General features: G+C 37.9%; 1 protein-coding gene across 1 annotated transcript in view; it reads right to left on the reverse strand.

Annotated features, from left to right (window-relative positions):
- LOC306870430 (SMC5-SMC6 complex localization factor protein 1-like) overlaps positions 1-14,003 on the reverse strand; it is a 39,103-nt gene that overhangs the window by 18,308 nt on the left and 6,792 nt on the right. Inside the window, exons 14-15 of the mRNA XM_079417697.1 lie at positions 11,919-12,064; positions 11,586-11,716 (exon numbers count right to left, since the gene is read on the reverse strand). Of these exons, the coding sequence (XP_079273823.1) occupies positions 11,586-11,716; positions 11,919-12,064 (277 nt within the window). The remainder of the gene's footprint in view (positions 1-11,585; positions 11,717-11,918; positions 12,065-14,003) is intronic.

A 14,003-nucleotide genomic window follows, 5' to 3' on the forward strand; every position in this document is an offset into this window, starting at 1 on the left:
ACAGTAACATTTAACAGACACATTGAGACATCAAGCCATGTGTTTTTGAAGGGACAATAGTTCACAGAGCTTGTGGGTGAATAGATAGGATCTGTCAAGTATGCCAACATCAGCACATCATGAAACTGCTAATAAATATGGTTAAATTAAGAATTTATCCATAGCCAGAGTACTGGAGTGCTGAAAAAAAACCTGCAATATTTAAAACTTCCAAGACAAATCTCTCTTAAAACACAGAGCGGTGAGATGCTACCATAAAGTTCACTAAATACTTCCCACTTCATGCCACTGCTTGTGTCTACAAACATCATTATATCACTGTCACAACATGTTCACACTACCGCAGGATGGAGTTGAGGGACTGGCATCTAAGTGCATCGCCTGTAGCAACTCTCAGCCAGCCTGTGCGCTAGATGTACTTACTGAATCCTTTTATCCGAGGAGACAGCTATCCAAACCCCCCCGTGGAGCTCTCCCAGGATGGAGTCCCTGGCCAGTGTTTAAGAAACTGTCACTAAATGGCACCATAAGTGCTACAGTGATGTAGGCAGCATTGCAGCTGATGTTCTTGTTGGGTGAAGTGTGTTGGCTGTCTGCTCAAGTGTTGGCTATGACACATAGCTAAACAAAAAAGACAATCTCAGACTGATGGAGGGATAGAAATTGAGGGATGATCACATGCCAAAGAAAATCGATCGATCGATCAATCAATCAAATTAAATCAATCACTATCTATCTATCCGTCCGTCCATTTTAGTTTTAGAGATCGTAAAGGTGGATTTGAACTGTATGATAGGTAATAACCTATTTCTCTTTATTAATAGATTAAAATGATTATACTTTATAATGCAAAAATGTCTCCAATAACCTCCTCAATGCTGTCTTGCAGGCAAAATCCTTTAATCTAGCTGATGCAATATTTTAGAGCACAGCAAAACCAGAAAAATTCATATTCACTACAGAAAATTTCATGACTTTTCCAGACCTAGAAATCACAACTTGAAATATTCCCTGATATATTCATGCTTTCCTGACTGTGGTAACCCTACAGAACAGACTTTCTAATAGTGCTTATGATAAGCACTAACTTTGTAATAGTGCTTATGATTTTAAAAAACCTACAATTAAATAAATCTTCATCAGTTAAACTTAACACTGTGCAGCTCTTACAATGAAAAAAAGAAGAATAATCTTAAAGCTATATGTATGATACTTTATATGATTTTTACTTCTGATTTACTTACAGATGTTACTAAAACTACTACCTACATAGAAATAAAGATGTCCAGAATTGTTGCCAAGATGGTCACAAAGTGGACCGACTTGCCCAAATTTGAGATAAGGAAATGTAGCTGCAATATGAGGGTGAGTACTGAATATTTTCTAATAAATTCTTGCAAGGGTTTGATTGATTGAAGAAGATGCTCAAAAAATATATTTTAAAATATACGGCAAATAGTTGGAGAAGAGTACAAGAGTCAGCCTGTGAGAGGCCTTAAAGGACAGTGCTATCAGAGGAATAAAGGCTTGTGCTTCCTTTTACAGGAAGAGTGTCTTGTTTCCTAGTAATTGGATTGTTCAGAACCAAGGTGCAATCTAACACACCAGAACAGTACAAACATCCACATTCTCACAGACACATAGTCATTTAGTTTCCTATTAGTGAGGAGTAAACATCTTTGTGTGCAGTGTTCAAGTCTGTGAGTGAGGACACAATGTTCTTCCTGTGACCACTGCTGTCCTACAATATTCAGCACACTGTCAAACATCACATCATGGCAACAAGATGCTGAGAATTATGGCTTAGTCTATGTAATCAATGTGGAGCAGAAATATGAAAGAAAGCATCAGAAAGAAAGGGCTGAATGTTACAAGCAAAACGGTAACCAAATGTTTTCCATCAAACTCCAGTGTCTTCCAGCAATAATGTGTTTATGAATTTACAGCTTTATTATTCCAAGATATCATGCCAAAGTACACACCTAACAAAGTAACAAATTTTGTAAAAAACAACAAAAAGTAACAAATTAAAATTTGTCAGAAAAAATGCCTCTTAACTGCGTTAAATATTTTTAACAACGTTAAACCGGAAAAATGTATTAGTGCTGTTGATCGAGTAAATAAAATAACTAATTAATTGGGTAACAGTTTTTTTTTTTTGTTAACAACTGTTTATTAAGTTTGATTTTGTGGAACAGTAGTACAAAACAAAAAGCAGCTGTACAAATTTAGAACCCACACCTTCGTAGACTTAACAAATAAATAAATAAAAATAAACAAACACATTAATTAATATTAATAGATAAACAAATAACAATAACAATTTTTACAAAGATTTTAGAAAAGACGACAAACATTAAAAGCTGAATGCCATGAATGAACAGTTTTCACGTTAGATCCATGTATACGAGAAGAAGAGCGTTCCATCGAGATAATGTCCAACAAATACACAGTCCAGGTTCGTCTGTCCATTGTGTGAGGAGGATTCCAACGGTTGACCAGCAATTTTTTGCTGCTGTGAGAGCAGCTAACAGTAAAGATCTTTGTTGGACGGACAAGGTGAAGTCATTCATGAAAAAATGGCGCGGAGTCAAACATATCTCAGTACCCAACAAATATGATAGGTCCAGTGAGAGCTGAGTCCAAAAAGGTGAGAGAAAGGGGCACTCCCAAAAAACATGCAAAAACGTGCCTAAAACTCCTTGGAAACAGAGACTACACTTAGGAGAAGACGACAGATTCATATAAAAACGTTTCATTGGAGTCAAGTAAACCCTCTGCAGCAATTTCCAATGAATCATTTGGTGATTAGGGTTTTTAGAAGACAATTTAAACATACCCCATACCTGATCGGAAAATAAAACATGCACATCCTCATTAAGATCCTTAGCCCAAAAAGTAGTAATAGATAAAGGTTTGAATGAATGCTCAAGAAGAAAGAGATAGATGACTGAAGCAGAGGAGGGAGATTCCTCAGAAGGAAGGATTAGTTTGTGCAAAAGGTGAACAGGCAGTTGAGTGTTTCAAGGCACCCCATATGCCCATAGGGCCGATCTAATACACAAATACATAAAAAAGGAGGTGCCTGGCAGATTATATTGAGTTTTAAGATTCTGGAAGGATTGGAGTACTGCCTGACAAAAGGTTATTATTGTGGAAAATAGACGAATGCCTATGCCATTTTGTAGCTAGTTGTGAACGTCATTCAACATCCCTCCATGTGGAGAGGAGATGGGTTACAATGGGACCAAACTGAGATTTACACTGCCTAAGCGGAACTCCCGAGAAAACAAGATGCTTCAATTTATACGGATAAACGATAGATTCCTCAATTGCTCTCCAAGACACAGAAGCGTCAGGATCAAACCTAACTGATAACCCGTCTTTCGGATGAGACGTTAAACCGAGGTCCTGACTCTCTGTGGTCATTAAAAATCCCAGGATGTCTTTCGAAAAGAGTAGAGGTGTGACCTCGGCATCCTGGCCAAATTTCCCCATTGGTCTCTGACCATAATGGCCTCCTAATCATCCCCATACACTGATTGGCTTCATCACTGTCTCCTCTCCACCAGTAAGCTGGTGTGTGGTGGGCGTTCTGGCGCACTATGGCTGCCGTCGCATCATCCAGGTGGATGCTGCACACTGGTGGTGGACGAGGAGACACCACCCCTCACAATGTAGAGCGCTTTGAGTGCTTAGAAAAGCAGAAAAGCGCTATATAAATGTAATGAATTATTATTATTATTATTATGATAAAGGGCGGAGGGAAAAGGCTTGAGCATACAGTCTAATATTAGGGAAAGAAAGACCTCCATGTAATCTACATCGTTGTAAGGTAGTCAGTTTAAAACGAGGATGTTTCCCATCCCATATATACCGTGAAACACATGCATCTAGTTTATTCCAGTAGCCAACTGGTGGAGCGAGAGGAATCATGGGAGAAAAGAAATTGATACATGGGAGAACATTCATTTTAATCACCGATATACGGGCCTGAAAAGAAGTAGGAAGACGAGACCAATTTTCCAAATCTGAGGATACGTTTTTTGAGACGATTTCCTGCAGGGAAGGAAAAACATCTATCCCCAAGTATTTAAAGGGGTGGTTGATTGTGATTTCACTTTTTTCCTTTTAAATAGTGTGTAATGTTGCTGTTGGTGGATGAACAGTATCTGCAAAGTTGCTGCACTGAAAGTTCAACGTAAGCAGAGATATGGTCTTTTAAAAATCAGGAAGTTTAATGCCTACAAAAACGACTCAAATGGGACTACAACGAGATACTTCCCGGGCTTTATATGTAACAAACCCATAAATTTACATCAACCCTCCCTCCGGAACATGCAAAAAAGGGGGCAAGGCCATGTTCTGCGGCTTTGTCGAAGAGGAAGAGTTATAGTGGAGAGCTGTAGCCATGCCGTCGAAAGTGTGTTATTTTCACCCAGCTGTCAGGTCTTCTGTGTTCGGGCTTCCTACGGACGCTGTAGTTCGTCAGCAATGGTTAAAATTTATGTTTGATTATGTTCCTGACAATTACAATCGTAACTTAGCTCTCTGTGCTGCGTATTTTACGGAAGACAGCTTCCAGAATCTACATGAGTTCAATGCCGGATTCAACCAGAAACTATCACTAAAACATGGAGCAGTTCCAACTTTAAAACCAGAGGCGGCAGTTGTTGGGCCACAACCTGTAAGTAAGATTTAATAATTTGAAATGTATTTGCATGTATAATTTCAGACGTAATGTTTCAGTTTTATCAAGGACGTAAACAAATGCCAACGCTGGCTTTAGTAGCCAGTTAGTTATGCTATTTCGTGTGTCTATAAACGCGTAAAAACATTTTGGACCCAAATTTGTAATTATGTACTAATTTTGTAAATGTATTTTCCATGTATACTTTATGACGTAATTTTTCATGTAATTACTCAGTCATGTATTCAGTTATATTAAATGTTTAATCAGGAGAAAACCGTATCTCAAAAGCTAACAAACAGCAGTAGCATTTTCAAGTAACAGCGTATCGAAATTCTTTGAAAGAATAATAAAAAAAAAAAAAAAATGTACCATTCAGAAACGTTTTGTAAGAGCCATGTTTGCAGAGGTTCTGCTTGACTCTCTTCATTACCGCTTTCTGGGTCTGATTCTGGCTCAAACTGATACGGCAATATTGACACCATTATTTACATTTGACCGGAGCACATGCAACTGTCGCCCGTAAAGGTAATAGGTGTGAAGTTTCCGGACAGTGTGCAGTACGCAGTTTAGCCAATCACAACACACCGGCCCAACAAACCAATCTGAGCCCATTGCCTGTTTCTGAGGGAGTGGTTTCATAGAATCAGGAAGTCAACCGGTCGTTCAAATGACAGAGGAGAAAGTGGCTTACAATAAAGGTGAAATTTATGAAAAATAAGGCGTTTTTTTAACAAACGAAACACGAAGACATGTTATATTGCACCCCATAAACACAATCAAGCAAAGAAAAAAGGCAGTAAACCACCCCTTTAAAGTTTTGAAACAATGGAATAGATATAGAAAGGGACATGGAATCAATTTTAGAATTGAGGGGAAGTAAACATGACTTTCTCCAATTAATTTTAAACCCTGAGAGAGATCCAAAATGGTCAAATTCTGCACATGAGGAGTAGAACGTGACGGCTTCTCCAAAAACAATAAGATATCATCAGCAAACAAAGAAATATGATGATGAGTATTCCGTATATTTATGGGAGAAATCATTTCAGATTGTCGGATCGCTTGAGCTAAGGATTCCAAGGATAGGGTAAATAACAGAGGAGACAGCGGGCAACACTGACGAGTACCTCGATGTATAAAGAATGGGTTAGAGCGAACAGCACCTGTGAGAACAGTGGCTGCTGGATTGGCATACAGAACTTTTATCATATTTATCAAACTCGATCCCAGACCCAGATGCTGTAGAACCGCCCATAAATAGTTCCATTCTAGCTGGTCAAAAGCTTTCGTATCTAGAGATAATACTGCACAAGGAGAGGACAAACTATTCTTTGAATTAATAATATGATATAACCTGCGTAAATTATCCGAAGCTGAGCGAGATTTAATGAATCCTGTTTGGTCATGATGAACTAGCCTATTCATAAATTTCTCAAGACGACGAGATAGTACTTTAGCATATAATTTAACATCAGTCCCTATCAAAGAAAGTGGCCGGTAACTAGAACAGGAAGTAGGATCTCTATCTTTTTTTAACAAGAGAGAAATAACAGCTATATTAATAGATGGGTGAAATGAGCCTTGAGTAACTGAAAAATTTATCATATCTAACACGAGGGGGCCTAAATCCAACCAAAAAGTAGTATACAATTCGATTGGAATGCCATCTATGCCTGGGATTTCCCCTTGTTCATAGATCGAATTGCTGACTCCAGCTCCTGAAGAGAGATCGGTTCAGCCAGGTATTCCAAATCTGAATCTGACAGCCTAGGTTAATCAAGGTTGGACAGAAAAGATGTAAAAGTGTCAGGGTCACCATCAGCGGAAGAAGTATAGAGGTTAGAGTAAAAAGAGTGAAAGGCGATATTTGTGTCTTTGGGTCGATCATAATGAGCCCAGATTGGGATTTCACTGCTGAAATATTAGCAAACTTTTCATTGTTGTGTAATCTTAGGGCTAAAAGGTGGCTTGGTCTACTCCCTTGAAAATAATAATTCTGCCTGGATCTTTGGATCAGGAATTCTGCCCTGGATCTCAGTAATGAATTGAGTTCGGACCTAACCGCCATGATTTTACTGAGTGTATTGTCTGAGAAACAATGCTGATTATCTCTAGTCAGATTCTGGAGCTGTGATTCCAGTTCAACTATCTTTTTGTGTCGGTTTTTCTGAAGGAAAGAGGCATATGAAATTTAGTTATTCCTTATAAATCATTTAACTGCATTCCAAAGCGTTCGATGATCATCCACTGAACCTTGGTTAATTTCAATAAACTCAGCAAATTTATTTCTGTATTGACTGCAAAAGTTTTCATCCTGTAACAATTTAGGGTTAAATCGCCATCTAGTGGCACGAGATGGCCGAAGGATCAAAGATAACCTGCACAAATTTCCATCATGATCTGACAAAGATAAGGAACAGATATCGGCATCACGAACAGCTGAAGATAAAGAAGTAGAAATTAAAATATAGTCAATTCGCGAATAGGATTTATGAGTAGCAGAAAAGAAAGTGAAAGACTTAGCAGAAGGGTTTAATAAACGCCAACTATCCACCAACGAGGATGAGGTTACACATTGCCGAAGTTTGTTAGAACACAAAGCTTGAGAGTGTGATTCCTTTGGTCCAGATCTATCTTAACATTAAGATAGATAACATTACAGAATTCGTATCTGCACCCAATATAATTTCAAAATCTGAAAACTTCAAGAGATAGGTTGACAAAACAGAGAAAAAAGTATGGTCAGGAGTACAAGGGGCATATACTGAGAGAAATACAATATTCCTATTCTCCAATATTGTTTTTAGATGTGTTATTCTACCTTCTGTATCACAACCTTTCTCTAAAATAGTAATATTTAAAGTCCTCCAGACCAATATTAGGACACCCTTGGTTTTAGTATCCGAAGATGAGTGAGATACCACTTCATAAAACTTATTATTACACCTGCGTACATCCTCCTCTTTCAAATGGGATTCTTGAACTAACACTATATAAATCTTTCTTCCTCGCAAAAAATCCAGAAAACCTATACGTGTCAAACAGAATTACTGCATAATAAGACAAAATACAAGTTTGAAAATAAAACCAGTTGAGTCTACCATTAAACCACCCCCCAGCCTCCCCGTTACCATTCAAAAAAACAAACACATTCCCATGAACTATGGCAGATCAAACCAAGAACAAACCTTGATCTGCCAGCACCCCTTAATATGGTCCGTGGCGTCAACAAAAACCTGCACATTAGTGTAGCACCAACATTTGGCCCCATAGTCACATATTAGAGTGGCAAAGAGGAATTATTCTGACAAGCTAAAGAACAAATTCTCTTCCAGTGATCCTTCTTCAGTGTGGAAAGGTATGAAGGATATCACCAGTTACAAGTCACCATCCCCCAGCGCTCTGGAGAATCAACAGCTGGCAGACGATTTGAATGACTTTTACTGTAGATTTGAAAAAACAACCCACACCCACCCTGAACACCTCTCCACACAACCATTAACACCTCTAGCAACCTTCCTCTCCCCCACACCTACAATTAAAATCAGTGAAGATGACGTGTGCCAGGTCTTCAGAAAGAACAAAAGAAGGAATGCAGGCCCAGACGGTGTGCCATCAGCACTGGAGCTCCTCAGGGCTGCGTTCTCTCCCCACTGCTCTTCTCCCTCTACACCAACAACTGCACATCTAAAGACCCCTCTTTACGAGTCTGCTTACAGACAGGAGGTTAAGGAGCTGGCTGTCTGGTGCAGTCTTAACAACCTGGAGCTGAACACACTCAAAACTGTGGAGATGATCGCGGACTTCAGGAGTAACCCCCCTGCACCCTCCCCACTCTCCAAGAACTGTACTTATCCAGAGTGAGCAAAAGGGCTGGTAAAATCACTCTGGACCCCTCACATCCAGCACACAGAAAAATCTGGAAAGAAAGACAGTGGCTTGGATTTCTTCTTAATCGGAGAAGCCGATGGAGACAACTCCTGCTGTTTACGACTGCATGCAATCAGGTAAAGCACCAATGAATAAAACTTAAAACAAAACGAAAAAATCAGCAAAAAGAGCCAAAACGCTCTACTCGAGTGCGACTAGGTTCATGAGCACATCACGTGACTCCTGGGTAACACTTTACAATAAGGTGTGATTTGTTAACATTAGTTAGTGTATTAACTAACATGAACAAACAATGATCAATACATTTATTACATTATTTATTCATCTCTGTTAACGTTAGTTCATAAAAATGCAGTCGTTCATTGTTAGTTCACAGTGCATTAACTAATGTTAACAAACACAACTTGAGATTTTAATAATGCATTAGTAAATGCTGAAATTAACATGAACTAAGATTAATAAATGCTGTGGAAGTACTGTTAATTCTTAGTTCATGTTAACTAATGTTGTTAACTAATGTTAACTAATGAACCTTATTGTAAAGTGTTACCATTAATTGCACATTTTTCTGAAATTAATCACGATTAAGCCTACCTAACAAAAAAAAGTTTTTAAATATACTTTTGCAATAATTTCACATTCAATCTTCACACATTTAAAGCATTTATATAAAAATTTGTGCTGTCAAAATTAGCGCGTTAACGCAGGCGATTCATTTTTTCAGTTTAACGCATTAAATTTATTTAACTCTGTTAACGCAGGGGCGCTAGGGTCGGCCACCCCACTCATAACTGCTAACTTGACAAGAAGTGCATTTATTCAGTCGCAGAACATCTTTACGAGGACATCAAACAGGAGACATTTCAGATGCGTACTTCAACTAAACTTCAGCATCAGGCGCGAGTAAAACGAGCCCGGAAACTGTACTGTGCTCACAGCACGTGCTCTTCAATACACGCACAAAGGTGTCGGTGCACGCATAGCCTGTATCATTTCATATCAAGTCGCGAAAAAAACTACGAGCATCATGGTCAGTTAAGTTATGAAGTTGCCAAAAAGGCGATTAAAGCTGCCATAAAACTGTGCATGCATGTAATATGTTATATATGAATAATCCATCAGGCAATCTCTCTTACGAACACCTGACAATAATTGTGGAACACACAACACTCTTATACACTTATTTATCTAACACACATACTGTACTTAGTTTACATTTCGAATTTGCACATAATATACCTGTACATACAAAACTGTCTATTGTAATACACCTGTACATACAACTGTCAATTTATATATTTTTATTCCCTTTTTACTTGTTCTATTTTTTCATTCTTTTATTATCTGTTTTTGTCCTGTCACTCTCATTCTGTTGCACTGTGGAAGCTTCTGTCACGAAAACAAATTCCTCGTATGTGTAAACATACTTGGCAATAAAGCTCATTCTGATTCTGATTCTGATGAGTTACATTAAGAAAATGTCTCTGAAATGGTTTTCAAAACTGTCCTGGAGCATCCTAGCACTGTCTCCCTCATCTAACACACTCGATTCAACTCGTCTGAAATGGGTTAGAAAAGGTAGAGTTGAGAGAAAATAAGTTGCGTGTCAGATCCGCATCATGTTCAGCAGCAGCAGCTCTTAAAGAAATAGCAGCCATAACAACCTAATAACCAGCTGCTGTGATGTCTGTTCATCAAGAACAAAAGAAAAAAAAGAGGAAATCAATAACTTTTATAGTTTTAAGGATTCATCTGTATTTAGTTTAGAATTTAGTGTTTGATAACTTTATTCTATTTCTGTATATTTATGCTGAGGGGCACAGGTAGATAAATAATACATTTATTATAATGGGTTTATGTAAAGATTGTTTTAAGTTCACTTAAATTAGAAGTTATTTTTAAAGTCTAATAAATGTTAAAATTGATAGCTCTTAATTATAATGTAAAGTTGAATGGCTATAGTCAATTGTTAAATATTAGGGGAAACATTTTTATAGGGAAATCAGTATTGATTGGTATCAGTGATGCTGGCCATCAGTCATAAAAATAAAGATGCCATTAAACAAATATTAAAAATATACAGTCTTTATGTTGTTTGTACATTAATTTGAAGACTGAATGTGAAATTATTGCAATATAAAGTATATTTAAAAACTTTAATGTCAGGTGGGATTAATCGTGATTAATTTCAAACAAATGTGCGATTAATTAGTTTAAAAAAAATGTAATCGATTGACAGCACTAATAAAAATAAATAATTTTTTATTTAAATGTTTAGTAATTTTAGTACATTTCTAACTTTTTCTTTTTTTTTCAAAGCTATATTTTATTTGTATTTTATTTTGTTTCATTTTATTTTATCTTAATTTCAGCTTTATTTCAATTCACAAAAACAATCACAAAGTTCTCAGGTTGAATTTAAATGCAGTCACGGTTTGTCTAAGCATGATGTCTCAGTCGAAGCCTGTAGGGAAAAAAGACAGCTAAGCAGCAGTTGATTGAGCTGGTAGGAGAGACATACAGCCCCAATTACCCTCATGTCATCACTAGTAACAGGGCTGGTGGTCTGCTGCCATCACAGGTTGCCCCAACAGAGAAGGACAGCACCCTGTCTCTCTCCATTAGTCATCTTAAACCCCTCTAATGCCCCATAATGGCAGAAAATTGTCCAATTAAAGGCACCTACTGCACTCTCTGCCTCTGTCATACACATATGGACGCTGACATAAAGAGGATCTTATAGTGTTGTAAGTGGAGAGTGGTTATCTCAAAATGTGCTCTGATGGCACAAGGATGTAGAAAATGACACCTATTAATTCTTGTGATTTTACAGAGAAACATCTTACAAAAGTAAACACTAGTACCAGGTCTATTCATTGAAAATATACAAATATTTTTAAAAAGTCAACGATTTTTTGCTTTTCTCCTGTGCTCTGTGATCTGAGTGTCAGTATGGAGGACAATAACAAGAGCAGACAAATGTGGTAGAGTTGAAACTCACTCGGAGCCTGGCACATGGGCGGCGCAACTAGTAGAGGGCTGATTCATCTCTATTCTGTCAGTCTGTCCCTTCAGGGTTTGGACTGGTTCTCGATCACACAAGATCCCCAGAGCTTTGAGGTAGGTTGAGACCTGGAAAGAGACAAGCAAAATAAATCTTAAAAAAAATTATCTCACTATTTTTTTCTTCATCTCTCACTGAATGTTCTATTCACTGTATTGTGGTATATGATGAATGCAGACTTCTGGGAAGGCAATTTGCTGCAAATGAAAGTGTAGTCGCTATAAATCTTTATGTTTATGTTATTAGACATGTACACAATTTAAAACTCACAATTGTGAACAGGCAGAGTGGTTCAGAGCTGAGGATCAGACCCCTGCTGCAACAGATATTTCTATAGATGGCGTTGGCAGTGAACATCCGGAGTCTTGCAGAGCGAAGGGCTGGAATCACTTCCTTCAGCATGTCACAGTGTAGGTCTAAAGGAGTAGACAGGAAGGTTCTTACAGCCATTAAGCTATTTAAATCTTTAATGTACATTTAGTATATTTATGTATAGTCATCCTACTACTTGTCCACTTGATCCTATTCCATCTCATCTCCATCTCACCATTTCTCCTGCAGTTGTACCTGCACTCACTCACATCGTTAACACATTCCTTCACACTAGAGTTTTTCCTTCAGCATTTAAACAGGCTCGTATAACCCCACTTCTTAAGAAACCCACTCTTAACCCAACTCTTTTAGGGAACTATAGACCGGTTTCTCTTCTACCTTTAATTGCAAAAACACTTGAACGAGTTGTGTTCAACCAAGTCTCTGCCTTTCTCACACAGTACAACCTCCTGGACAGTAACCAATCTGGCTTCAGAAGAGGACATTCGACCAAAACTGTCTTGCTCTCAGTTGTTGAAGCCCTAAGACTTGCAAGAGCAGCTTCCAAGTCTTCATTACTTATCTTGCTGGATCTGTCTGCTGCTATTGATACAGTCAACCACCAGATCCTCTTGTCAACCCTATTGAGAAAGGGCATCTCAGGAACCGTACTCCAGTGGTTTGAGTCTTACCTCTCAGATAGGTCCTTCAAGGTCTCTTGGAGAGGTGAGGTCTCCAAGTCGCAACATTTAGCTACTGGGGTGCCTCAGGGCTCAGTTTTTGGATCTCTTCTCTTCTCTGTCTATATAGCATCACTAGGTTCTGTCATTCAGAAACATGGCTTTTCATATCACTGCTATGCTGATGACACTCAACTTTACCTCTCATTTCATCCTGATCATCCGATGATAGCTGCTCGCATCTCAGCGTGTCTAACAGACATTTCTTGCTGGATGAAGGACCATCACCTTCAACTCAACCTAGCTAAGACAGAACTGCCTGAAGTTTCAGCAAACCCATAACTTCATCACAATTTCACCTTCAAGTTAGGCTCATCAACCATAACTCCTTCAAAAACAGCCAGAAACCTTGGAGTTGTGATTGATGATAAGCTGAATTTCTCAGACCACATTACTAAAACTCCCCGGTCCTGCAGATTTGCTTTATACAATATTAGGAAGATCAGGCCCTTTCTTTCGGAACATGCAACACAACTCCTTGTACAAGCTCTTGTTCTGTCCAGACTTGACTATTGCAATGCTCTCTTGGCAGGTCTTCCAGCCAATTCCATCAAACCTCTACAATTAATCCAAAATGTCGCTGCAAGATTAATCTTTAATAAGTCGAAAACACACGTCACATGTCTGTTCATCAATTTGCACTGGCTACCAATAGCTGCTCGCATAAAATTCAAGGCATTAATGTTTGCCTACAAAACCACCACTGGCTCTGCACCCCTTTACCTAAATTCAGTACTTCAGATCTATGTGCCCTCTAGAAGTTTGCATTCTGCAAGTGAACGACCATCCCAAAGAGGCACAAAATCACTTTCACTGACTTTTTCTTTAACTGTTCCCACCTGGTGGAATGACAATCCGAGCAGCTGAATCCTTACCCATCATCAAGAAACGGCTAAAAACACATCTCTTTCATCTTTATTTGACCCTCTAACTCTAACACTCTCTATTCTAATTCTATTTTATCTGTCTTCTTTTTATAAAAAAAAAAACTATTTTTTTTTTTAAAGTTAAAAAGAACAGTGTTTATTCAAAATAGAAAATTTTGTGTTACAATATAAACTACTATTCAAAAGTTTGGGGTCAGTACATTTTTTCTTTCTTTTTTTTAAAGAAAGTAATACTTTTATTCAGCAAGGATGTTAAATGGATAAAAAGTGATAGACAAACTTAAATTGTTGGAAAAGATTTCTATTTTGAATAAATGCTGTTCTTTTTAACTTATTTATCCATCAAAGAAAAAAGTATCACATGTTCCAAAAAATATTAAGCAGCACAACAGTTTCAACACTCATAACAAATCAGC

Source organism: Barbus barbus (assembly GCF_936440315.1).
Source record: "Barbus barbus genome assembly, chromosome: 5".
In the NCBI taxonomy this organism is placed as follows: domain Eukaryota; kingdom Metazoa; phylum Chordata; class Actinopteri; order Cypriniformes; family Cyprinidae; genus Barbus; species Barbus barbus.